This window comes from Pezoporus occidentalis, unplaced genomic scaffold (genome assembly GCF_034315485.1).
Source record: "Pezoporus occidentalis ecotype Australia unplaced genomic scaffold, CSIRO_AGI_Poc_V1 ctg29, whole genome shotgun sequence".
NCBI lineage: Eukaryota > Metazoa > Chordata > Aves > Psittaciformes > Psittacidae > Pezoporus > Pezoporus occidentalis.
The window spans coordinates 2,156,487-2,182,372 of NW_026914829.1; the positions used below are offsets into that span (position 1 = coordinate 2,156,487).

At 36.5% G+C, this 25,886-nt stretch overlaps 1 protein-coding gene across 1 annotated transcript in view; it reads left to right on the top strand.

The window, feature by feature from the left end:
• Positions 1 to 24,730, top strand: part of COL21A1 (collagen type XXI alpha 1 chain) — a 107,620-nt gene extending 82,890 nt beyond the window's left edge. Inside the window, exons 18-30 of the mRNA XM_062626143.1 lie at positions 5,619 to 5,663; positions 6,040 to 6,093; positions 10,594 to 10,647; positions 11,967 to 12,020; positions 12,368 to 12,439; positions 13,322 to 13,357; positions 13,780 to 13,824; positions 15,894 to 15,926; positions 18,248 to 18,394; positions 18,483 to 18,537; positions 19,341 to 19,541; positions 22,483 to 22,560; positions 23,316 to 24,730. Of these exons, the coding sequence (XP_062482127.1) occupies positions 5,619 to 5,663; positions 6,040 to 6,093; positions 10,594 to 10,647; positions 11,967 to 12,020; positions 12,368 to 12,439; positions 13,322 to 13,357; positions 13,780 to 13,824; positions 15,894 to 15,926; positions 18,248 to 18,394; positions 18,483 to 18,537; positions 19,341 to 19,541; positions 22,483 to 22,560; positions 23,316 to 23,503 (1,062 nt within the window). The 3' untranslated portion in view covers positions 23,504 to 24,730. The remainder of the gene's footprint in view (positions 1 to 5,618; positions 5,664 to 6,039; positions 6,094 to 10,593; positions 10,648 to 11,966; positions 12,021 to 12,367; positions 12,440 to 13,321; positions 13,358 to 13,779; positions 13,825 to 15,893; positions 15,927 to 18,247; positions 18,395 to 18,482; positions 18,538 to 19,340; positions 19,542 to 22,482; positions 22,561 to 23,315) is intronic.
• Positions 24,731 to 25,886: the final 1,156 nt, after the last annotated feature.

Consider the following 25,886-nt stretch of genomic DNA (forward strand, 5'->3'; position numbering starts at 1 on the left):
GTAGTGTCTTCCGAGAATCAAAATTGCAGATTATTCAGAGTGGAAGGAGCTATTTGATTGAAACATAATTCAAAGAACTTGTATACACTAGAAAAAAAAAACGTTTTTATCAGTAGTCTTGACTTTTATCTGTTTTAAACGTGATCCTTCAGCTGACCCTGATTAACAGCTGTACTGTTTAAGGAAAGAGTAGGATCAAAATTAGCACCTGTGGACTTTTTAAAACTAAAACTCTGATTGCAGTTTCTCAGTGCATTATTTAGAAGTCTTTTGTAAGGGCTGGGTCACTGTCTGAATTATGAATGATCATTAGGGAAACAGTTTGAAGTTTTGTTGTGTGCATGGACAACAGCTTAGAATGTGAGCATCTTTTAACAAAAGCTCTAAATGTTAAACAATGGATCCACTTTTTTAAAAATAATATAACTTAAATGAGATAATCCTCAAAATGACCTCACTGACCATACTGTTTTAGGCATAAAATAAATAAAAATATTTACCAATATTCAGCAATAATAGTAGAGAATATTGTAGATTTTTTCTCCCAGATAATGACCTCTGAAATAAAGGGTCTGTGCTTACCTTGCATTTTATTGCTGTTGCATTGTTTTAAGAGGGTGTCACTGTTTAAACAGGAAGTATTGTTTTACTATAAATTTTTAAATCATGATAATTTTTAATAAAGAAAACCTATATAATTTCAGGTATTTTTATCTTAATGTTGAAATAATGGATAGCTTGAAAAACTGTTCCATAGTGATTTGTCCTAGACAGTATTTATCAAATTTTTGATGTTACAAAAAAAGTCCAGATGTACTGTTTTCAGTGAGGAGTTTAAAGCAGTATGTTGAAAGAGTACAGTTTTGTATGCCTTCTCCAAGAAAGTAAAGCATTAGTAAGATAATTATGCTTATGTTCACTCCATGTTTTGGGGGAATTGATTGCAAAACAGTTTGTTCATAGCAAGGAAGCTTTTGGAGATACTCTATAATTTTGCATCTTCCAGAGATAGAATTTTTATGATAATGAGTATGTTATCTTTAGTCTAGAAACTCGTATTTCCTATGTAGGGCTATCAGCCAGTACTGAAGAATGAAGTGCTACCAGGCACCATTCCAGAGAAGGGTAATATTATAGACAGCAGAACTAATAGAATAGGGTAATAAGTATTCTTTTTAGGAGTAAAATAATTTTTGTTTTGTTTCTGGAAATAGTTTTTATGCATGGTTTCTTCTGCTATTTGAGGCATAAAGTTAAGCATGAGGGAGATACAAATAATCCATAATACTAGAAAAAGTGGAAAAAGTATTTTGAGGAAAGTAGCTTATGTCTTAAGTAAAAATGCTTATACCAAGTTGATCTGTATATAAGACCTCAGGCAATTTACCTAATGGATTTTTTGTGGGGCTGCATGGAAAAAAAACCCAGCTGTTTAATATTATCCAAAACAAAAATAGACATTTCACGATTAATGAAAGCTACAAGAAAAATTTTCCAGGGATTGTGAAACCATGTTCCTTTTACAGTTAAATCCATTGTATCTGCCAGGTATTATCAAAGAATGGAAGATTTATTTAAATTGCTAAAACTGGGATAAAATAGAATATTTATACAGAATTGTATAAATATATAAATGTTTAAGTGTCATTAGTGAAGCTCATTATCACAATAGAAACAAATTCATGGTTTTGGGTGTTCTGAAGTCCTAGCTGTGGGGCCTGCTGCTGAGGAAGACTCTGTCAGGGGACTTAATTGCCTACTCAGATGAGCTGCATTCTGCAGTGAAGCTGTGAGACCCATGGCTAAGCATTGCAGTTTCTTGTAAGTGAAGCATACCCATAGCTCCTTTAACCTTTAGATATCCTTGTTTACATTTATATGCCTTGTGATTCCTAGCCAATGTAAAGACTTTGTCAGAAGCTTTTGCTGTCTGAGCCTATAGAGACCTATTGCAGCAGGCATATACAAACAAGCAAAGAAAAGGAAAGGTGGGAGTGAAAGAGGTAATTTTTGCTTCAGAGAATAAGTTATCAAGTTGTGTGGGATTTGGTCACCTAGGCATTGCCACTGAGGGCCATTTGAGATGTATGAGGGAGACTGCAGCATCTGTTTCAGAGGGTAAGAATTTAGATCAGGTATCCCACAGCACCTTCAGTAAAACCAGAGGTGGTTTCAGTTACCTATGTAGCATTCAAGTGTCACTTTTAGGTCTTGAGGCTCCCCTGCAAAAGCCTTCCCAGGTCTATAACAAGTTTAGAAAGCTGATGGGCTTCTAGGTGCACACAGGATGGAAGATAGAAGATTAAACAGGCAAAAGAGACTGAATAAAGGGTAAAGACAGCAGTGTCTCAGTAAATGAAAAATCTTGGTTAACTGCCAGACTGATACATGATCACATTAGTTCTTAGGCACAAACTCAGCTGTGTGTGATAAAACTGCAGTTGAGAGTCTTTAGAATTGACACATTTTTTTAACCAACAAATTAGGCTCACTTGCTCATCTTGCTGGCTCTAAATTTCATCTGGTTACAGTACTTGCTGATTAAAGCTAAAATAATGAATAATGTTACATGCTTCTACAGGGTAAGGGAAGACTTTCCATTTAAGGGAAAAATTGAAAGAAAGGAGGAAGACATTTGAATTAGATGAAGATAATTGGGAAAGATGCTGAAAAACCAAGGCAGTATTAAGGCTTGCAATAAAAAAGGGAAACAAATTAACTAATTTGGAAGTATAAGATGGCCCAACTCATATAAGGACAGAAATCTCTACAGTGCAGCAGATGCTTTGATTTTTAGCTGTTTTGTCTAGAAATGTAATGCTGTGTTTTATTGGTATTATAGCCAATATGCATATGTGATAAATACAAACAATTTAAAATAAGTTTTCTGGAAAGACAAAGGAAAGAAGATTTCAAATCACAAGCCCTTTTTCTTATTTCATATGGACAAAATGTTGCTTGATAGCTTTGCAAAGGACATCCCCATAGGCATTTTTTTTTTTCCATAGGCCAGTGAATCATGAATTATTCCACAGCATTGATTCTGTTACTCCCAGTGGGTGGCAGTTTTCCCATCTGTAGTAGTTCCAAACATTGTGTTTCCCTTAGTGGCAGAAAACTTGCATGATGAATCTGTTTCATATTAAGTTTTGATTAAACACAGGCATTTGTGATAATATTAGTTGCAATATACTCTTCACAAAATGGAGTAAAACTAGTTGTTTTGCCTCATGCTTTAAAGTAAGAATACATGTCTTGATAGAGTAAGGTTTCCTTGACAGTATACATAGTGTTATGTCACCTTATTAAATATAACTTCGTAATAAAAGTGCCTTATTACTTATGATAGAGAAAAAAACGCTCAGATTCTGAGGATTTGTACTACACGTGAAGACCCTGTTTAGGAACAAGACACATTTCCAAAGCTTGGTTTGGCTTTTGAACTACAAGCTAGGAAAGAAACTCAGGGTATCTAAACTACTTTTTAACCTTGTCTTCTGGGAAAGTACAAATGATTCCAGTTGTCGTAACCAAATTATCCATGTAAAAGGAAATAATAGATTGGGAATAGATAATAAGAAGGAAACCAAATTTAATTTTTTAGGCATGCTGGAGCTAATCCTACAGACATTAGTCTTTGTAATTACTGAACCATAGAAGCTATAGAGAAAAATAACTCTCATGGGAAAGAGTCATTCTTTATGACCAAATTAGCCACTTCATTCTCCTCCTTTTGTGCCAATTGACATGTGGAGAATAACTGAAAATCTCCACCCCATGTACTCTGGGGATCACTCACATAAACATAAGTGATAGATTCATTCTTAGCTCAGTGAATGTCACTGAGCTGTAAGAGAATTTTAAGTGTCTGGACCAGCTCCCAGTGAAATAAGAGCAGAAGTTCCATGTGCTTCAATAGTGCAGAGTCAGTCAGAAGGGCACAAAGGGGAAAAAAAGCCCACACAGGAAATACGATGTAGGTTTACAGTTGTTCTTTGAGCATTATCCTTTGCTACTGATAAAAAGGTGAAGTTAAATGTCTTTTCTCAGCAATTTCTTATAGCCAAGGAAGTTCAACACAGCTCAGCAGAACATTGTGTTTCTTCTTTTAGCTATGCTTATATAGTGGTAAATCATTCACTGCGTTGGATAAGTATGTGGAACTGTCTTGTCTGAGTCCTGCAAATGGCATAGAAATGTAACCATGGAAAACTTTGGTAGACCCTTTCAGTATGAGAAGGTTGCTGCTTAGTGGGAGTTTTTTGCAGGATATATGAAATTGTGTTTTGTATTACACGTACAGATATTTGCAATTTAGTTTTATGTTTTACAGCTCCAGAAATTCACTGTTAAATAATTATACTGAGAACTCAGGGACAGGTCTGGAAGTTCCTAAATGTAGTGATAAATATTCCCTATTTTCCATTTCTTTGTTTGTGCAAAAGGTCTAAGGTGTTTTTGGATGAATGTTTAGCAAGAAGTTATGATATACAATATGAGTAGAAGTCTCAGAATGAGGCATTGTTTTCCAAATCTTTTTATTATATTCTTTGATCTCTCAATGATAGGTACATTGGAATTTTTATGACGTGTAAGTGCTCAGGATGTCTTTGTTAGCTCATACGCCATTAACCAATGAACTGTTTCTGCTTGATGTGGTCATTATTAACTAGAAGCTGTGTGTAAACTGCAAAACAGTTAAGTATCTTTTCCAATCCAGCACTACACAGATGTAATCCATATGGAAGCTATCAGATTATTCCTGGTTGTTACAATCATGTTATTTTTTCTATTTCTCCACACAATGCATTTGTTCTGGTGGTGTCTTTTTCACCACCAGCGTATTCATTTCAATATTAGATTAAAATGTAAAGTCTGTAAGCCAAATTCTTGTGGTACAAATAAGAACAATGTCTAATAAATTTGAATAGTGCTACTTGAGAGAAAAAAAATAGATTAATTGAATGTAGACTGCAGTTTTAAATAAAAATGGAGTTTTGTTTTCAATCTGAATTATGTTCAAGTAAATGATCACTGTGAGAAAACTGTGAGATATACTGTGGAGCTAAATGAGCAGTGATGTGAAGACATGGCAGAATATTTATGTTCAAGTATTTATGGAGGTGGAAGCTAGCATACATCTTTTGTTGTTTTGTGAAAATCATGTATGTTATATAGGAAAATAGGATTTCTTTTACTTGTGGTTCTGTTGACCAGGACTTTTGCTCTGTCTTATGTGGGAAATCTCGTGGATAATGAAAAGTGTTTTCTTTCCCTGTGCCAGTCGAGGATTTCACTAAAGCATTGCAGCTTTGGTGGGCAACCAGGAACATGTGAGCCTGCCCAGCGGCAGATATGGACTGCTGGCATGACAGAACTGGGAAGTGACTGAACTGTTAGTGTTTCATGGTATCCCCAGATGAAATAGTTAGCACGTTGCTAGCTGAAGCTCTTTTCTCTTATGTGTTTTCTGAATTTTCTGTTTCCTGCCCGTATTTTAAACCTCAATCATATGACAGTGTTACACTTAATGAAGACATGAAGGGGTAGTGGTGTTAAATATTATTTTCTGGATAAACTATTCTATATATTGAAAAGGTTTTCTTTTGTCCCCTCAGGGAATTCCCGGAATCCCTGGAAATCAAGGAGCAAAAGGACAAAAGGTATTATTAATAGTTCAAAACACAGCTAAAACCTGCGCATACAAGTACCATTTCCAAAGTAAGGTTTTTTAGTCTGTGCTCAGAGAAGGGTTTTCCTAGTGGAGATTCAGGACATCAAATCAAGCTGCAAATGAATGGAGATGTGCTCCAAATTCTTTGTGGCAGGTTTGAAAATCTCTCATTAGGTTTTATTTCAACTGTTGCAGAAGGAATAAATAATTCAAAAGTAAGGAATGAATAATTTAAGAGTAAGTTTATAATACTTTGAAAAATAATCCTAAGTAAATAAATCTTCATAATTAAGGTGTATTAAAGAAACCCGTCAACTATACATATATTAATCACAGAATTCTCCTCCTTATGTGGAAACATTTAGGGTGAAATTGGACCACCAGGTCAACCAGGATCAAAAGGGTCACCAGGAGATACTGTAAGTATGTATGTATGTATATATGACATGTAAAATGGTGTTATGAACAAATTATTTTGATGCTGTCATTCTCTATTTTTCATATGCAAACAAGCAATGGCAAGTACAGTAGCAACCCATTATTTTCAGGTTGGCAAATATGATCAGACTAAATCTAATCTCTGAATTCCCCCCCAAGTGTTATATACCTACTTTTCTTTTAAAATTGATGATTTTCTGACTCCACATTTGATAAACAAGTTCAGCAAACACATTAGTCTGAATTTAGTCTCTTAATTAGCTAATTTGAATTAACTTTGAAAGTACTCAGTCTTACTTGAAAGGTAAGACTGACTTAAATGTAGTCACAGTGTGCAATAGATTTCTGAAGATGAATTTCAGGATACTTTAGTGATAGCGTGCTTTTGACAAAGACTGTGAGAATATCAGAGCCCACTGAATTTTCAAACAGCTTAAAGAGAGATTTTGATTTTAGAATGTAGGAAACAGAAAATAAACATTCTTTTTAGCCATTCCAGTTTACTGCATCTTTGTTACTGTCTGATTAGGGTGATTTCTGTGTCCTTTAGAAAGCACAGTAGTAAAATAATTGTTCTGGAGGTTGGTGCAAGCACCTGTAGACTTTGCAAAATCGAAATTTTAAAGGCAAAAGGGACAGCTGCATAAAACTAATTAGAGATCTTGCATTAATTAGTAGGAACGGCACAATTGTTTGAACATACGCTGCCTTAAAAATAATGATCTTTTTCAATATGGAAGTTCAACAATGCTTACATGGTTCCATTATTAAGCATCCTCACTGTTAACACTGTTAAACTTCTTTTCTGGGAAGATATTTCTATTGTTTTGTCAGATACCTGAGCCACATATAAGTCCCGAACATGCTGTCATTCTCTTTCACTTAAAAATATTGAATCAGTAGTGGCAAACTTGTTCTTGATGTACTTTTAAGGAATAGGGTTTTCAAAAAATGTTTCTTGTTTTCTTTAACTGTAAATGCAGTCTGCTCTCTGTTAGAGTTCTACACTTCTGGAGCTGAAGTCACAGTAAGAAAGTGGTCTTTTGGTTTCAGTTGTGCATTTGTCAGAATGATGCTGAGATGGATTCTACAAAGGACTCTTAAATCTTTAGTGTGCTGTGATTGTGCTGAGTACTGCTTAGTCATGTGTAATCCAAATGCATATGTGGATTATCACTTGAAGAAGCTGAGAAAGTTTAGTTAAAGTGCAAATAGACTTTTCAAAGTTGTACAGTCCACATATCTGATTTTTCCTATTTATTTTCTTGATTTTCACTTTGCTTTATTGTTTTTCATTTAAAAACATCCAGAACTAAAATATGGTTTGTGCTTTCTCCTCCATCTCTGAAGATAACCACAGACAAAGGAGAGACCCCTAAACTTGCTCTCTAAATAATGCTAGGTTTTACAAAGACCATATACAGGCATATGAATGTCTGTACATGTATTGAAGAGCTCTCTTCTTTTGCAGTGCTCACAGTTCCTTAATAAAATATAAGATCAATTAAAACCAGTGCAGCCCTGGTTGGAGAGAAAGATTTAAACCAGTTTGGAGTTTGCAAATTCTGGGCTACTCTCACTCTGGGTTACCTTGCATCCACACAGCAGCTGTTGATTTCCTGACTGCATCAGGCATGACCACTACATTATGGCTGTCAGAAGCCCTTTTGTATAAAGTTGAGGACATTGGTTAATTTTCCTTTCATGAACTTAAAGGACTTTTCAGCCACCTAAGGATCTTCTCTGGAAAGAACAAATTTCCTTGACAACCAGTAATTGCAGTTGTTTAAACCAAATTTGAACAAAACATTCCCTGAACTAGAAGTTCAAATTTCCATGCTTCTAAGTAACACTTGCACATTTAATCCCTCACCTGTGCCTCTAACCATTTTTATTTCCTATTGCTGGAAAATTTTTCTCCATTTCTTTCTGAGCAAAGTTGAAGAAAATGCCTGAGGCATCAGCTATAATAAAGCCTTGTGGGATTCCAAAGTGTGTGTATTTATTCAAGTAACTCCTCTAACATGTTTTCTTCAAATTCTATTTAGAGAAATATCATCTGGTTCTTGAAAATAATTTATTCATGCTTCCTGTCAGCTCATTTAATGTATCTTTTGTCACCTGATAAAATAAGTAGGAAATTGATGCATGGAATATTTGAACATATTTTATGACATTGGGGAATTTCAACCAGAAAAGATAGTAGGATTTTCCTTGTATTAGTCAGGCTGAATATGTTTGTTCCAGAAAAAACAGATGGAAAGCTTGTGGATGGTCTATTAATACCTTGGGAAAATTCTTGAGTAACAAGTTCTTCTTCAGTAATAATTGCCAACATCGATAATTTATTCATTTATCTGCCACATAAATAGTGTCAGTTCTGGAAAATGGGGGTGTACTGCTACATTTTATGTCCTTGAATTGTTATTTATTTTTATTCAGAACATGCTTTTCTCTTTTAATTTTACATGCTTTAGTGTTCAGATGAAGTTCTCAAGCTTTTTGTGTATTGCATCTGAGAGTTTTCTTCTTGCAGTGTATTGATTTCATGTAGTTGTCTTCCTGTAGTCTTAAAAATTAAATACGTTAAATATGGCCTCGTAATGAAAGTGCAGGAAAGGAAGCCAGGACAGCTGGGGTTTATTTCTCCCATTTCTGCAGCTGTATGCCCGATCCTTAATTATACTAAGTATATTTTTCTGATTTGCCATCTCCAGCCTATGTTTGCAGGTTAACGTGGATGTAGACACATCCGAGTAAAAAAATCAAAAATCAAAAAATCAAAAGCTATTCAGTCCACACAGTATTTCTACTTTATATAAGAGAAATGAATGAGGGACATTTGTGATGAACATTTATCACTTTTGTAATCCAAGGGCTGGTGTGTGCATAAACTGGAAGCGATCTAATGTGGATCTGTTAGAGGGTGGGCTCTCAGTGTATTACATAGCTTGAAACACAAAGCAACACTGACATGGCACTGAGAAAGGAGCCGGAAATCCCCTAATTGCATTTCTCATCCCTTCCCACTGTCCCTCCCCAAACTTGTGCTTGTTTTTCTGTATTGATTCATGTGCTAATAAGGAGCACAGAACAGGACCTGAGGAGAAGAAAATAATAATTTCACAATGTTTTTTGCAAAAGGAAGGTAGCATTCAAGGAATGCAGAAAAGACCACACAATGAAGACATCTGTATTTCAGAAGTGAGGCAGTTAATAGATAACTTGAGGATTGATTTAAAACAGCCAAATTGAATTAAGCCTTACCGAGAAATGAAAATTAATAAAACATTATTTTGTTATGTAAATAAAAAGAGAACAAGTGAAGAAGCAGGTCTGATGTGCAAGTGCATTCAGGAATTCTTAATATAATCAAGGTTTGGTTCCAAACAAAATAAATATTTTCTTATGCTTGCTGTAACAAAGCTGGTGCTGAACGTAGGCCACATGCAAATGATTCATGGAAATATGCTGTCTCTTAGGGTATGAGTGGAAGCAGACCTCAGAAACTTCATGGAACTGAATAGTTCCTAACATTTAGTACTCTACAGAAGGTGATTGGTTTTCTCTGAATGAAAGCAAAGATTAAATAACAATAAGAACAGTAGTTTTTGAAAATACTGTCAATTAGAATCATTGCCAAAATTCTCTGAGAAGTTAGATTTCCAGGGTTTATTTAATTGTTTGACTTTCTGTGTTATTATGCCTTTCTTTTATGCTGTGTCTTAAGTACATTCTTATAGCTGATTATTTTTTGGAGTGTACCTCTTACTTTATGTGTGGAGCAAAGACAACTAAATATGCCGTTATCACCATGTTTCCATGAGAAGAGTCCAAGGGACTGTTGTGGCAATGCTCTAGCTTTTTGCATGTGTTGAAGTGTCAAGCTATTGGGTTCTTGAATGAGCAATTCAATCCTGAAGATTCTGCAGAAGTTGCAAAGGTGTGGCCACCAAGTGAACTGCTCCAGTAAATCTCTATGAAGTTTGCTAAAGCAGTCAAAGCACGGCAGCCTTTGAGGCACACACAGTCGGAAAAAAGGAAGAGAATTATGAAATGCCACATATACTTTTGCTGGTTTTGGGAACCCTAAATGGAAACTAAGGAACTCTTGTGTCACTTTCAATTATAGCTAAGGACATATTAAGGATATGTTAAAGACTAGATCACACAGACAGGGTTTTGAGTTGCAGAATTCTTTCTCTCAGGAGTATTTCATGGCAGCACTGTGCTTTTTTCCTGCATGCTTTTTTTCCATTACACAGTAGCCCTTCCTTAGGCCATCGAAGGTCTAAATAATCCACTGTGCTGTATCAGAGCTACAGCCTGCATTGCGATATGACGAGACATTATGTTTCCTGGTCTACTTATTTCACTATGGTAATATAATGCTAATACTAATCATACTAATACACTATACTGAAGACATTATTCCTCTAGATGAGTATAGAAATGTCATTGTCTTTTTCACAAATACGTAGGGTTTGATGGGACCAGAAGGCTCATTTGGTCTACCTGGAGCTCCTGGGCCTAAGGTAAATGTTTGTATTAATTTGCTTGTGATTTGATGAATGACTGCTTTAGACTGCTTTACAGATGACAAAACACCAGGATTTTGCAGCCCATTTTTTTTGCATATTAAATATTGGTGACTTGCTGCATGATTTTCCCTCTATTACCTTATATGATAGTTCAGTCTCAAGACAGCTTAATATAGCTCAATATATGGTGTCTGTCATCCCATGAGGTTTGGAACAATTGCAGAAATGGTCATGAGACATCGTTTCAGTTTTGAGTCCTGGAAAATATTCTGCAATATTGGGAGCCAGATAATTCTCAGTATACATCAGAACTTTCTGCCTATGTTACATTTATTTATATTTTAATTGTGTTAAAAAATGTTACGTGCTGCTTTTTCCACCCAAGGAGCCAAATTTATTTCAGATGTAACTTTTTTGATCACGCTGCAGCTACAGCAAGAATTAATTTGACCCATGTTCTCAGAAACCAAAAGAGATACTATAAATCCAGATCTGTTAGTGTAACCTTTTAATTTGCTCCAAGATGAGTTTTGGTCAGTAAGCACCAAATTTTATGTCCGAGAGAAAATTTAGGAATCTAGAATCCATTTCCTGAATTTTGTATTTACATTTAGCTCAATTTCCACACATGCTTAATGTTATTTCCAAAAGTACATATTTATTTAAAATTGTATACTGAAGCTAACATTTCTCAAAGTGATCAGTGTTTGTTATGGTAAAGAAGATTGAATACCTATGAAGTGACTAAAATTAGCTTTATTTTCATTTGCGAAGAATGTTTTTGCTTTGTATCTCTCATTCAGAATACAGGCTGATTCTCTCTGAATCATTCTTAATAACCTCATTCTTACGCAACAGCACTAGGAAGTAACCAATAATTCTTAGATTTTAATGAAAATCCTTGTACTGAGTATATTCCTAATTCCATAGGCTATAATAAAAAAAGAAACAAAAATAGATATTTTGGCTCAGACAGGTCTGAGGATTCTCAGAGTTTTATTAAATAAGATGGTGGAAATATGAAATCAATGCGCAAACATGGTATGACCGAGCAAAGGAAATTAGGCAAGTAGAGAAGGGACAGGTGAGCAGAGGCTGGCAGATCACATGTTGTCATCTGCATCTCATCTTTCCTGTGAGAAAGTTGAAACTTTAGGTTTCATGTAAGGGAGTAGAGCTTTAGCGTTTCAGTCACTAGCTGTGCCTTTTTTTAAATGCAAATTTCCCAGCAGTGTCTGGTTTTTTTTTGCTAGTCTTACCACATGTGACAAAACATACAGATGTATTAGCCACACTCTTATATTGTTATATAGGGTGATAAAGGAGAGCCTGGAATGCAGGGGAAACCAGGATCACCAGGAGTCAAGGTAAATATGAATCTGTAAGTACTGTAGTTAAAGAAGGGATTAATTTACTTCTCCATGATATACTGATTTTCCATGATTTTCCATGATCAGTTACAAGGCATTTTTTTTCAATATAATACAGTACTTAAACAAAAAAAGACAGATGCTGGAAACTGAAGCTTAGAGTTAGGGATCCTTTTTGTGGCTTCTCTGTATTCAGCACCCCTTCATGAATTCTTCAGACATTTCAATCAGCCTCAGTTACAAAATTTCAAAATATCATAACTGAAGTATGTAGTGTATTGAGAATACATGAAATACATGTTTTTTACCGAGCACATCACTGACACAGTTACTGTCTTATTCAGGGAGAACTAGGAATACCAGGGGCTCCAGGTGAACCAGGCTACCCAGGTATTCCTGGTACCCAGGGTATAAAGGTAAGGTTTCTTTCCAGTTTTACACTAATTTCATCTTTTCTTGGAAGTGCTTTTCTTACAAGTGATCATTATTAAGGGAACTCCTTTTCCTATACACGCTGTTATTATTAGAGAATAGTTGGTATATTTTGGAAGGCCCATTCTGTGGGAAAATGGTTATTTTTCATAGAGAGTGGCCTAAATGAAGAATCTGTTAACATGAAATGCTATGACATGGGTATTAATGAAATTTCCATTATGAATTATAGTGCGTAATAGTATGATCTGTGGTTCTATATTTACTTTTATATCTTCTAGCAAGTGCCACCACATCTCTAAAGTCTATTGTACAGTCTTTTGTGGAGGCTTCCATAAGAACTGGAGCAAAATATAATTTTATTTTTTTTTTTCTGATGAAAAAGATATTTTTCCTTTGGCATGTCATGTGTAACTTCTGCATTCAGTGGGCTTATAATAAGCATTACAGAAATTATTTATACTCAGTTCTCTGTGGGTGAAGGGAAGCATACTTAGTATTATCTTTCAGATGAAATTTAACCCATCAGCAATACTGCTCCTCTTCTATGCCTACAATCCTTTCCACTCCCATACACTGAGTGGATAAAATCATGTTGGATTTTCCACCTCATTTTGTTGTATTTTTTTAATTTGAACTCGATATATGAGTATCCGCTTTTCTTTTTGATAGTTCTGCGACCGATTCCCTTCTTAGTGTAACTTTCTGTACTTTTCTCAGCGTTTGTGTACATGGGGACAAACTGATTTGTTTTCACTTGTATAAATAAAAGCTATTAGATACTTCTCTAGTATTTACTATGTTAAAATACAGACGACATGTCTCTGAGATGGATCAAGTTACAATGGACTTCTAATATTTTGCAGGGGGACAAAGGAAACCAAGGTGAAAATGGTATGCAGGTACTCAACTTTGTTTCTTAATGAAACCGTCTGGCAATACTCATATTACAAGTCTGAGGTGTTCATTCAGGAGCTTTTTTTTTTTAAGATTAAGGTCCACAGAAGGTTTGCTTGAGTAGCAGCTGCCTACCTGCTATATTCTAACAAGTTACTTTGTTAGCTAAAAGTCATGGAAATACGTAAAACAAACAAAAAAATTCATGTTACAATCCAGATCTTAATTTGACTCCTCTGTGTTCAGAGCAGAAATTTTATCCTTCTGCAATTTCTGGTCTGAACTCTTAAAGAGTAACTTTTCAGATTGATTTGGCCTTGTTTAGGATGAGATTTTAGAGATTTTACCTGTTTGTGTTATTTTTGATAGTTTAGTTATGTCTCCCAGATAAATGTGTATTCTAAGAACATGTGCTTCTTTCGTGAAGGGACTGAAAGGAGAAAAGGGAAGACAAGGAAATCCAGGCTTACAGGTACTGTTCTAGTAGCAATCCTCATTCAAGAGAGCCGTGATTCATTATTTGTTTCTTAAGGTTATTTCCATCAACAAGGATACATCTTTGCATCAGGTGATACGTAGTTATGCATAACGTGATTACATAGTTATATAAATTTCCTCTTAAATAACCTTAATATGTTTAAAATAAACACAACACAGAGAAGATGGAGCCATACTTTTTTTCAGCTGTGTACAGTGGAAGGACAAGAGGAAATGGGCACGAGTTGGAAAGCAGGAAATCCCAGCTTGATATACAGGAGAAGCATTTTGCTTTTGGAGAAGGCTGCTTACAGCAGCTGTGACAAAACTGTCTGAACAGGGTGTTGAGCAGCCTGCTGTAGCTGGATCTGTTCTGAAAAAGAAGTTGAACCCATGGAGGTCTCCCTTCCAGCCTTCATGTTTCTGTGGTTCTGGGATATATATTGAGAAACAGACCAGAAGTACATTTTTCTGGATTATTTTATGAAGTCCTTAAACATTAAAAATTTTCATTAAACAGCTATAAATACAAAATGCAGATAACAGCACAAAGTGGCTTCTGTGTAAAGGCTGTAAGAGTGATGTTTGAGTTCTTAAGATTTTGCATGTACCATGCTACACTTTCATGTAGTTGATTACCTCCTAGACTATACTAGGAGCATTATTGACGTCTTCTGCACAATTACAGATGTTTCCTGTTTCAGCTGAAAATCAGTGAGATCCAGTTGTTTCTCTTTAGCTCTGGGCCAATGTATTCTAATTGTGTCATAGTTGGCTATCTTGTTACACCACAGCAAATAACTGTTAGTATTTATAAATACTTGTTAACTCCGTTGTCTATGTCATGTCTAAACAGAGAAGTATTTGTTAGAGAAGTATTTGTTAGAGGTACATATCTAAAATGAGACTTGGAAGGAAGTCATGGTTGCTTTTTTTCAGAATTACAACATGGATACAGCTTCCTGTCTAGCCAGAAGGAGCTGGTTCCACTGAGGCACGGGCAGGAGATCCACACTGTATGTTAGCCTAGTTTTATCACTCTCAGGGGTATGTAAGTTGACAGGAATCCAATAGTAAAGCTGAGCAGATTTTTTTTAAAGAAATAGTTTCAACTAAAAGGCTGTTCACTGATTTTAACCAAATGTAGTGTCCAACTCTAACATTTTACAAATTACACTTTGTTTTATCATTTTTGCAAATAATGGAGAAATTTTTCATATATTTATTATTTTAATCATAGCATAAAACAAAGTGAAAGAAAACATTAAATATTTTTTTCAGATAGAATGATGAAATTGAATTGCTTTCCTTTTTTTTTTTTTTGTTTTCTGGAGAAAGCTGAAAAAATAATACATGCTTGGTCTAAAATTGTTTCCCATGCTTATCTGGTTTGGTCAGCAACCAAAAAAACAGTCATTCAGATACTTCTGGTAGACAGCACTAGGGCTTTCCAAGGTTTCTCAGACCTTCAGGACTTCTCAAAGGTGCATTCCCTTGTCCATAACAGTATATCAGAAAAGTGAAAAAGCCTGCACTGAACTACCATCTTACCATGGAACTTAATCAATAACACCATTGAACCGTGTGGCAGAAATGACACTAAAATAATTTGCCAACATGCAAAATCTTGCTTTTAAACTGCGTTTGCATTTCAAAGGCATTGAACTTGATTTCTGCCAAGTGAGATGGTATTAAACAGGTAAACTCAAGTGTTTCCTTTTGCTAGAACACAATTTTATTTATTTTGGGTTTTTTTGTCTATATTATGTCTATTTGTTTATAATATGTATGATACATTCCCAAATTATCCTTTTGGTGTATGATATTGAAAGTATTATTAAAGTGCTAATTCACCACAATATACATTTTCCATCCTTCCATACAGCTTGGTTTTTTTTTTGTATAAATAGCAATCACAGAATCTTTAAAAATTGACATTTGTGATTACTTCTTGAAAACAAAAGACAAAAATACTATCTTTTTTATTTCAAGTAATTTGGCTCAACTTGTTTTTTTGTTTTTTTTTTTTTTTGTTGTTGTTTTTCTTCCTATTAATTCCTAAAGGGACTAGAAGGATTGAGTGGAGAACAAGGAGAGGTAAGTGTTTTGTAATGACAAATACAGTATTACAAAATTATTCCATTTCTTTGCAGATTATGTGTAAATCTGTAAAATGTATGTTTGCAATCCTATTTCCATACTATAGAGCTAGCCTTTTTAAGTATCGGAAATCATAGTAATAATAATTGCTTCTGAAAAGTCCTTTTAATACTACTAATTCTTATAATAAATAAATAATAAATAATTCTTACTGTACACTAAGATACAATGATGCCATGGTATTTACTTATCAGACCTATAAAATGAGTTTATACTTTTATAAAATATGTTGTCTTCTGTTGGACTCTGACTCCTCAATCAAAAGTTTCTTCAGTCTGTAATTCTCCACACTTACTGAGCGCTTTTCCTTTCTTTCTTTTTTATTCTTTTTGCTAATAGCAATGGTCAAAAAACAATGCCACACATGGGATGTGGCTGAGCGTTACAAGACAGAGGTATACTGCAGAAAACATTCCCTCAACAGTTTAATTTGCTTTTTGGCAAGTTCTGCAGGCAGTTGTGCTGATGATTCCAGCATTTTGTCTTGCTGTTTCTATACTGGTTTCTTGCCTGTAATGTTTTTCTACAATTGGTGCCACTTTTACAATATTTCACTGGTTCTTAATGCTTTCTAGGCCCTTTAACATTTAGTCCAAATAAATCAGCTTGCAAGTCAGATTCTGTTATGTAAGCATAGTCCAGAGCTGTAAAAGTAGTTAAAATTAAAACAAACAACTTCTAGCTACAAGAACAGCATGATTTTCAGATCCCAGCACATACAGTCTCTAGTATAGCCCTAGGCAGCTGCGTCTGCTCTGTATGTTTATCTCTGAGCCTTGCTGACCTTGTTAAATGAAAAAACATTTCTAGTTATGTAATAGAAACTAACAAGTACAAATCTACATGGTGTAACTAAGAATATAAATTCTGTGACTACAACATTCAAATGGACTGTATCCAGGAAATAAAATACATATACATCTTTGGAAAAAGTCAGTTCTGAATTAGTGTAGAACTTCTGAAGTGGGAAGAGGGTATGGGTTGCTGTTCAGTTCATGCATGCCATCTTACTGGTAGAACATCTTTCCAGCACTACTCTTAGTCACTTGACTGACATCTGTCACATTTTGTATAATTTCTCTTTTATTTTAAGAGGAAAAAATACCTGCCTTATTTTAGTAGCTGTCTGTCTGCATAAGACTGAGTAATCCAATAGTGAATTTGAAGCTTGCAACCCTGTCATGTGGACAGCCCTGGGCATTGTTACTCATTCAGATCAAGCCAAAAAGCTTTGAACTTTTCCTGATGTAAATAATTTTGATAAGTACTATATAGAATAATACAAAATAATATAAATACTGTAACTTAAAATTCAGTGTAAGTTTATGGAGACTGCCTGATTCTTAAATTTACATTATTTGCTCCAATAAGTTTTGTCATATTGCTGCCTTATTTTCATAATTCCATCTTTGATGGTTGGAAAGGGTGAAAGAAAATTTTGAAGCAACTGTTAACATTATGCAGAAGCTGTGCAAAAACGGAAAGAAAAACTCAACAGGGAGCAAACATAGTATGCTAACTTTAGTCTTGATCCCGTACCAAATTGCATTGTACTGATGTTTGGCTCCAGCACAGGAAGGAGTTCCACTTGACCTATTGCAATAGCTAATTCCGTGCGTAGAAAAACCATTACTTTGATGAAGATAATCAAAATATTTTCTAATTGTATTTTAACCTTTACCAATGAAGCAAATGGTCTACAGTTGCTATTAGTCATATCTATATATGAGTACCCTAACTAAAATAAAACCTGCTTTTTTTTCTTCATCTTATATGCTAATAATATGGGGTAAAAATCTTGATTATTACAGGAAGTCTGCCAAGAACTTCAGTGATGCCAGAATTTCAATTCTAATTTTCCAGCCTTCTAAGGATGTTAATGTACTGTAACAAATGATCTAATTCTCATGAAAAAATGAATAAATCCTTTCTTTCTATATGTTAATTAGGAAGACTATTTTAGTTTGTGTTAATTATTAAGTAAAATGGGTCCTTAAAGTAAAAAACAAATAAAAGCTAGTTTATTTCTAGTTATATTTGGTAAGTAATTGTATCAGACAGTTATTAAAGAAGCTGAAAACTTCCATAAATTTAAGTCAAATAATTTCATCAGTATCAAGTTAATTTTCAGTGACAACTTATATTAATTTCATGAGGATAATCGGTGAAGATTTTCTCAGAATTTGTGTGCTTGGTGCTACCTAGCTTCCCAATGGTCTGTGAAGATATGATTGGCTTTTCATTGGTTTGCATTCTAGAAGGGTGAGAAAGGAGATCCAGGCATTCGAGGCATCAGTGGTCAAAAAGGAGAATCTGGTCTGCCAGGTTTGGTTGGACCTCCTGGTCTCAGAGGTCAGCCAGGAGATAGAGGACCCCCGGGACCACCTGGATCAGATGGAAAACCTGTATGTATAGGACCTCAGCCTTGTCATTTTGGGTGCCTTAAACAAATGCATACTGTCTGTTTTTTTAACTGTTCTCTGTTCAATTCAGGCACGAGAATTTTCAGAAGAATTTATTCGACAGGTGTGCTCAGATGTGCTGAGAAGTAAGTTTGAAAGCCTCTTTACTCTTCTTCCCTTGTTTAAAGTGCTAAAGAAGTTTTCTGATAATTATAATACAAATATAATTATAATAAATAAATATACATTTAGGGCCACAAGGATGATCAGGGGGCTGGAGCATCTCCCATATGAAGACAAGCCACGAAAACTGGGGCTGTTCAGCCTGGAGAAGAGAAGGCTGCACGAAGACCTCATAGCAGCCTTCCAGTATCAAAAGGGGCCTACAAGGATGACAGAGAGGGACTCTTCGTTAGGGACTGTAGTGATAGGACAAGGGGCAATGGGTTAAAACTTAAACAGGAGAAGTTTAGATTGGATATAAGGAAGAATTTCTTTACTGTGAGGATGGTGAGGCACTAGAACAGGTTGCCCAAGGAAGTTGCGAATCATAGAATTATAGACTAGTTAGGGTTGGAAATGACCTTAATGCTCAATCCCTGAAGTGTTCAAGGCCAGGTTGGACAGAGCCTCGGGCAACATGGTCTGGTGTGAGGCGTTCTTGCCCATGGTAGGTGTGTTGGAAGTAGATGTGATCTTAAGATCCTGTCCAACCCTAACTATTCTATGATTCTATAGATACTTTCTTGAAAGTTGACATTGCTGATTGATAGTTTTCCTACAGGTGTGGAAATGTATTCCACAGGTTGCATACTTTACCATCTTGTTGCCTAAAGGTATCATACTCTCTAAAGAGAAGAAGCTGGTCTTGTATGAGTGACTAGGGGGAAATATTTTTATATCTTATTGTTCCAACACTCTTAGCAAGTTTTTGTTTGAATTCTTCCAGCCCAGTTGCCTGCCATCCTCCAGAGTGGAAGGCTGCAAAACTGTAACCATTGTCAATCCCAAAGCACTTCCCAAGGACTTCCAGGACCACCAGGTCCAAGAGGGCCTGAAGGTCCAAGAGGGTTTCCTGGTTTACCAGGAAATGATGGCATTCCAGGGCTGATGGGCATCCCGGGTCGCCCTGGGGCTCGTGGGACAAGAGGTACTGTGTGCATGTGTCATGGTGCTAATGGACTTTATGACTTTGTTTTCTGCTTTGAGTTTTGCATGGGATTATTGCAGGGTGAACTAAAGGAAGAGGTGGGTTGGTATCACAAAGTATAACTGAGGACATGGTGCAGTGTGAATGTTTCACCGCTTACAAAGAATGCAAACCAGAAGAAGATAAAATACAAGAATACAACGAGATAGCTAGTGTTCAGTTCTGCTATAGTCAAACTTTGTTTTGGTCATTTTAGAGAGTTCTTAGTCTCACATAAATATTTTTAACTGCATTTAGGTTATTTTATATGGATCAAATGGATTTCAACATTTCCATATTTTCTGGTTTCTTCCAAATGTCTGTTTCTGCTGTTTTAAGGAACAGTATTTATTCACTGGCTATTCGCTATCTGCTACCCTATAGACTTGTTTTTGGCATGCAACAAACTTTATGCTCACTCTGGTTTCCTGGGGTTTTCTCCTTTTGCTCTTTTTATTTGACAAACATTTTTACTCCTTCCTTCATGCTCTTCTTAAATATTCTGATTTCTTTTTAGGAAAGCTAACATTTACACTTTCAGGTAAATCATCCACCTGAGCATTCCAGCTGATATCTGATGTATTTGCAAGACTTTAGGCATGCATATATAGTCTGCAACTAGACCAAGAGACTTTGTAAAGTCTGTAACTTGGTAACTGGTCCCAGCATCACCTCTGTTTCCTATGGTGTCAAAATAATCAGGAAAACTGTATGAAATGCAGTTAACTAGTAATGTCCCAAGGGTAAGAAGGCAAATGGTTAGTAAATATTTGGTTTCTTTGTGGCTTATTAACTATGACCTAGCACATCAAATTAATTTTGGATGTAAGGATGATTTTTCTGCAGTGCTTTTATAATTTCATCTGCAATAGGAGAATGTGCAGATTTCCTCTGGAGCTGGCACTTACGGTTTTGGCTATTCTGTAAGAGTTGGGAAAAGAGATATCTGTTTCTATGAAGAAACTGATTTTTTTTTTGCTACTGTAAGAGAGTACATATTTTGCCCCTCTCAGTGTTTCTTTGGTGAAGAGTTAATTCTGCCATATGTTGTAGAAGATGATTGTCTATATATTCTGTATTCTACAGGAACTGTGGTGAATACCTTAAACTTCCTTCGTAGAACTTCTTAAAAAATTTCCCAGTGTAAAGGCAATGACAGCAAATTTCTTAATTGCCCTTCATCTATTCCCTCAAATCATAGTGGCTGTGTGTGTAACAGGTGTTACATCACCTCTTAATTCAGTAGAAATGAGGATAATTTAGAACCCAGTTAGGCTGTGCAGGTTAACAAAGAAATGCTTATTTTGCATCCCATTTTTTGCTTTTGAATTGCTACCTCTTCTTATTTAAGAAGTATTATCAAACGCTGACTTCCAAATTCATTGGGGGAAAATATTCTTACTGTGCAAAGATAATAGCATCATAGAATCATAGAATAGTTAGGGTTGGAAAGGACCCTAACGTCATCTAGTTCCAACACACGTGCTATGGGCAGGGACACCTCACACTAAACCATGCCACCCAAGGCTTCGTCCAACCTGGCCTTGAACACTGGAGCATTCACAGCCTCCCTGGGCAACCCATTCCAGTGCCTCACCACCCTAACAGGAAAGAATTTCCTTCTTATATCCAATCTGAACTTCCCCTGTTTAAGTTTTAACCCATTACCCCATGTCCTGTCACTACAGTCCCTAACAAAGAGCCCCTCCCCACCATCCCTATAGCTCCCCTTCAGATACTGGAAGGCTGCTATGAGGTCTCCACGCAGCCTTCTCTTCTCCAGGCTGAACAGCCCCAACTTTCTCAGCCTGTCTTCATACGGGAGGTGCTCCAGTCCCCTGATCATCCTCATGGCCCTCCTCTGGACTTGTTCCAACAGTTCCATGTCCTTTTTATGTTGAGGACACCAGAACTGCACACAATACTGCAGGTGAGGTCTCCCGAGAGCAGAGTAGAGGGGCAGGATCACCTCCCTCAACCTGCTGGTCATGCTCCTTTTGATGCAGCCCAGGATACGGTTGGCTTTCTGGGCTGTGAGCGCACACTGCTAGCTCATGTTCATTTTCTCATCAGCCAGCACCCCCAAGTCCTTCTCCACAGGGCTGCTCTGAATCTCTTCTCTGCCCAACCTGTAGCTGTGCCTGGGATTGCTCCGACCCAGATGTAGGACCTTGCACTTGGCATGGTTAAACTTCATGAGGTTGGCATCAGCCCACCTCCCAAGCGTGTCAAGGTCCCTCTGGATGGCATTCCTTCCCTCCAGCGTATCAACCGAACCACACAGCTTGGTGTCATGGGCAAACTTGCTGAGGGCGCACTCAATCCCACTGTCCATGTCACCCACAAAGATGTTGTACAAGACCGGTCCCAACACCGATCCCTGAGGGGCACCACTCGTTACTGGTCTCCAGATGGACATTGAGCCATTGACCACAACTCTTTGCGTGCGGCCATCCAGCCAGTTCTTTATCCACCGAGTGGTCCATCCATCAAATTCATGTCCAATTTAGAGACAAGGATGTTGTGAGGGACAGTGTCAAGTGCTTTGCACAAGTCCAAGTAGATGACATCAACTGCTCTCCCCCTGTCCATCAGTTCTGTAGCCCCATCGTAGAAGGCCACCAAATTAGTCAGGCAGGATTTCCCCTTAGTGAAGCCATGCTGGCTGTCACCAAGCACCTTGTTGATTTTCATGTGCCTTAGCATGCCTTCCAGGAGAATCTGCTCCAAGATTTTGCCAGGCACAGAGGTGAGACTGACTGGTCTGTAATTCCCTGGGTCATCCATTTTCCCCTTCTTGAAAATGGGGGTTATATTTCCCTTTTTCCAGTCATCATAAACTTCACCTGGCTGTCATGATTTTTCAAATATGATGGATATACATGTGTTTGCTAATTCACAGGACTGCCAGGGAAAAATGGTGCAAAAGGAAATCAAGGAATTGGGGCTCCTGGGATCCAAGGCCCCCCAGGACCTCCAGGTGAGGGGTGGTTCAGATGTGCAGATTCAGTGAATGTTAATAATTTAAAAAAAAAAAAAAATGGTTTTGAGAATGTGTTGATATAATTTTAAAAAAAATGTAGATAGTTATTACACATCTTAATTACCATATATGTTTTATGGCTAATTTCTGTCTCTTACATGCCCTTTAAATTTTCATAAAACACATTATTTAATATAAGATAGGTCTACTAGAGATTGATATCCAAGACTGCTATTTCTTCATAGATGGATCTTGAAGCCAGCCATTGTCTGAAAACTGAGCCCTGATATAATCATGCGACTTATAAACATTGCTTAGTGTAGGAAAATATTCTTTCTAACAACAGTGTATTCATGCAAAATGCAAAGTTGAACTTTTGGAAGAGATATTAGGGCCTGATCCAAAGGCAGAGAAATGAATAGAAATAGGAGGACTCTGCTTAATGCCATGGTGGTTCCCAATTATATGATAAAGTATAATAGTGTGCTAAAGTAGATGTTTATATTTCCTTTTAAAAGCTATTTTTAAGTGTTTCCATGTGCTTTAAGAAAAAAGTCTTAATAAGGTATCATGTTGTTTATGTAAATATATAAACAATTTGTGACAAGAAGTGTCTTTTTTAGAAAATGAAGTTTTACTTTATCTACGTACTTCACAAAGTGCTGGGGGCGTTTGGGTCCATGGTTGCTCTTGTTTTCATTTTAATATCAATACTGTATAATGTATTTGTTTATTGCATGTGTGTCATTAAGGTCCTGAAGGTCCGCCAGGTATGAGTAAGGAAGGACGTCCTGGAGAGCGTGGGCAACCTGGTAAAGATGGAGATCGTGGCAGTCCAGGAATTCCAGGACCAGTTGGACCCCCTGGAATGTGTGACCCATCACTGTGTTTTAGTGTAATTGTGGGGAGAGATCCATTCAGAAAGGGACCAAATTATTAATTTGTGATATAGTAATTTAGAGGAATAGGTATGGTGCTTGTCTTTTGTGGTCTTTCAAGTCTCAGGAAGGTGACCAGCAATAATCCCATAAGCCAGAACAAAAGTACCTCTGACATTATAAACATTAAAAATAAAGATCCCAAAGGTTATACATTCCTTTAGAAAAGGAACTCCAAGAATTTTTTACAACTTGCATCAACTGTATCTCTATTGGTTTTAAAGAGATCACTACTTTTAATAGGAGTAAAATTAATGGTAGTATTTGATATTGAGTATTTAGGTGTCCTGTCATACTCCTTTTACCACGGAAGTCCTTTGCAAAATTGCTGGAGACACCACTGGGAGCAGGATTAGGCCTTAATTGGTATTGGTCAGGTATAAATTACTGTGACATTTTTCACATGCAGCCAACAAAAACAGTATTTGAAAGAATGTGGCTGGCTTTGACTTCATGTGTGTGTGAATCTTACTGGCTTGTGTACATTTCATATGTCATAGCTCAGAGTGTTCTGTGAGCAAAAGCATATATCAGAGTTTTATAAATTAAGATAAATATTTGGGCTTATTATGGAAGCAATATCACCTGCTTGCCATGCAACTCTGCTTTAAAACCAAGGTGAAACACAAGGGTAAAGCTACTGGTTCAGTAGGGCCAAGTTTTGATTGAAAATGGTACTGTCAGCTGCAAAAGGTCAAAAAGGTTTCATGTGGGTGATTCAATTTATATGAAAATAGCATTTAAAAATAATAATCCCCCTAAAACCTGTTATAGCTGGCTTGTAGCTATGATTTGACCGAGATGAATATTTAAAAATGCTTGCATAACCCCGATGTAACAGTTCTGTGTAATTAAGTTAAACAGCCTTTGCTGTTTCTCCCCAAGGACTGCAGTTGCCAAACCGGAGAAGCAGGTTTACAAGAAAGGTCTAACTGCTGGCTGATGCAGTGTTTGTTATGCTGATTCCTTTTGCATTTTAAACGAGCTATGTGTAATTTTCATTGTATGCTTTGCTAAGGAGGTGTATTGCTTGCTTTTACATAAAGAGCAAAGGCACAATTCCCATGAGAATTTAAAATCTGTTTCTTAAATTAAGGCAGAGTTTTGTATTGATCTTAACCTGTGCTTTATAAGTGGCTTTTTCTAATGTGTTGTTTTTCTGTTGTCCTGCTATCAGAGATTGGTAATATGCTTGACATTCAAGGTAAAATAAAATTTTATAAAGAACTGATGGTAAATCGATAAGTGATTGCAAGAGTTGCTTGTGTCCTGTGTCACAGAAAAGAGTGATGCCTTGCATCCCTCCACCATGCATCTTTCCACCTTACAGCTGTGGGGTTTTTCCCTAGTGTCCTTCCATTTCCTCTGGAGAAAACACCCTGGGAGCACCACCTTTCTGCTTCGTTCATGTGAACAAGCATTGGTTGAATTTGTGGAAGAAAAAATCTAGGAACCTCTTATTTTGCTGTGTTCAGTCTCACACTGTTTATTTTTTGGGAGCTGGAAGTGAAACACGTTGCTATGTCAGGAAAGTATCAGGATTCCAACATGTTTATAGAACTTTTTGAAGCTGTTCACACTGCATGCTAATTTAAATCCACATTAAGATGCCTTTTCCAGTAAGATGTATCATGTGACTGGCAAGCCTGGGAGGCAAGCTTTTTTTTTTTTCCCTGAAAAAAAGAGCAAGTCAGAACTGCAGTGAATAAAAACAGAAAACCAGGACTCCTTCATGTAGAAAGTAACAGGTCTTTTTTTACTGTTCTGATTCCAAACTAATTCCTGTGTTCTGATCTTGCTTCTTTTGATTCAGTCTTTGTTAGCATGGTCAAGGTCACTACAAAAGACAGTGGTGTTGATCTAAAAACCTGTTCTCGAACCAATCCACTTTTTATCTGTGCCAGTATTTCCCTTCAAATACCTTTCATCTACCTTATTTTTTAATTACTTTTATTGTTCCCTTAATTGGAAACCTGTATCTTCATGGAATCACAGAATTGTAGAATACCAGTTTGGAAGGGACCTCAGTGATCATGTGGTTTAAACTATTTTGGCAAAACCATGGTCTAGACAAAATGGCCCAGCACCCTGTCCAGCTGAATCTTAAAAACGTAGGGGAATCCATCACTTCTCTGGGGAGATTACTCCAAAGGCTGATTGTTCTCATTGTGAAAAATTTTCCTCTTCTGTCCAACTGGAATCTCCGTAGGAGTAATGTGCCCATTACCCCTCATATTTTCCATGTGATTCCTTGTAAAATGGAGTCTTCATCTTTGTTGCCACCCTTAAATACTGGAATGTGGTGTACACTTGATCCTACCTTCCAGATCACTTATTAAGATAATAATCAGTGTTGGGCCCATTATCGATCTCTGGGGGACCCTA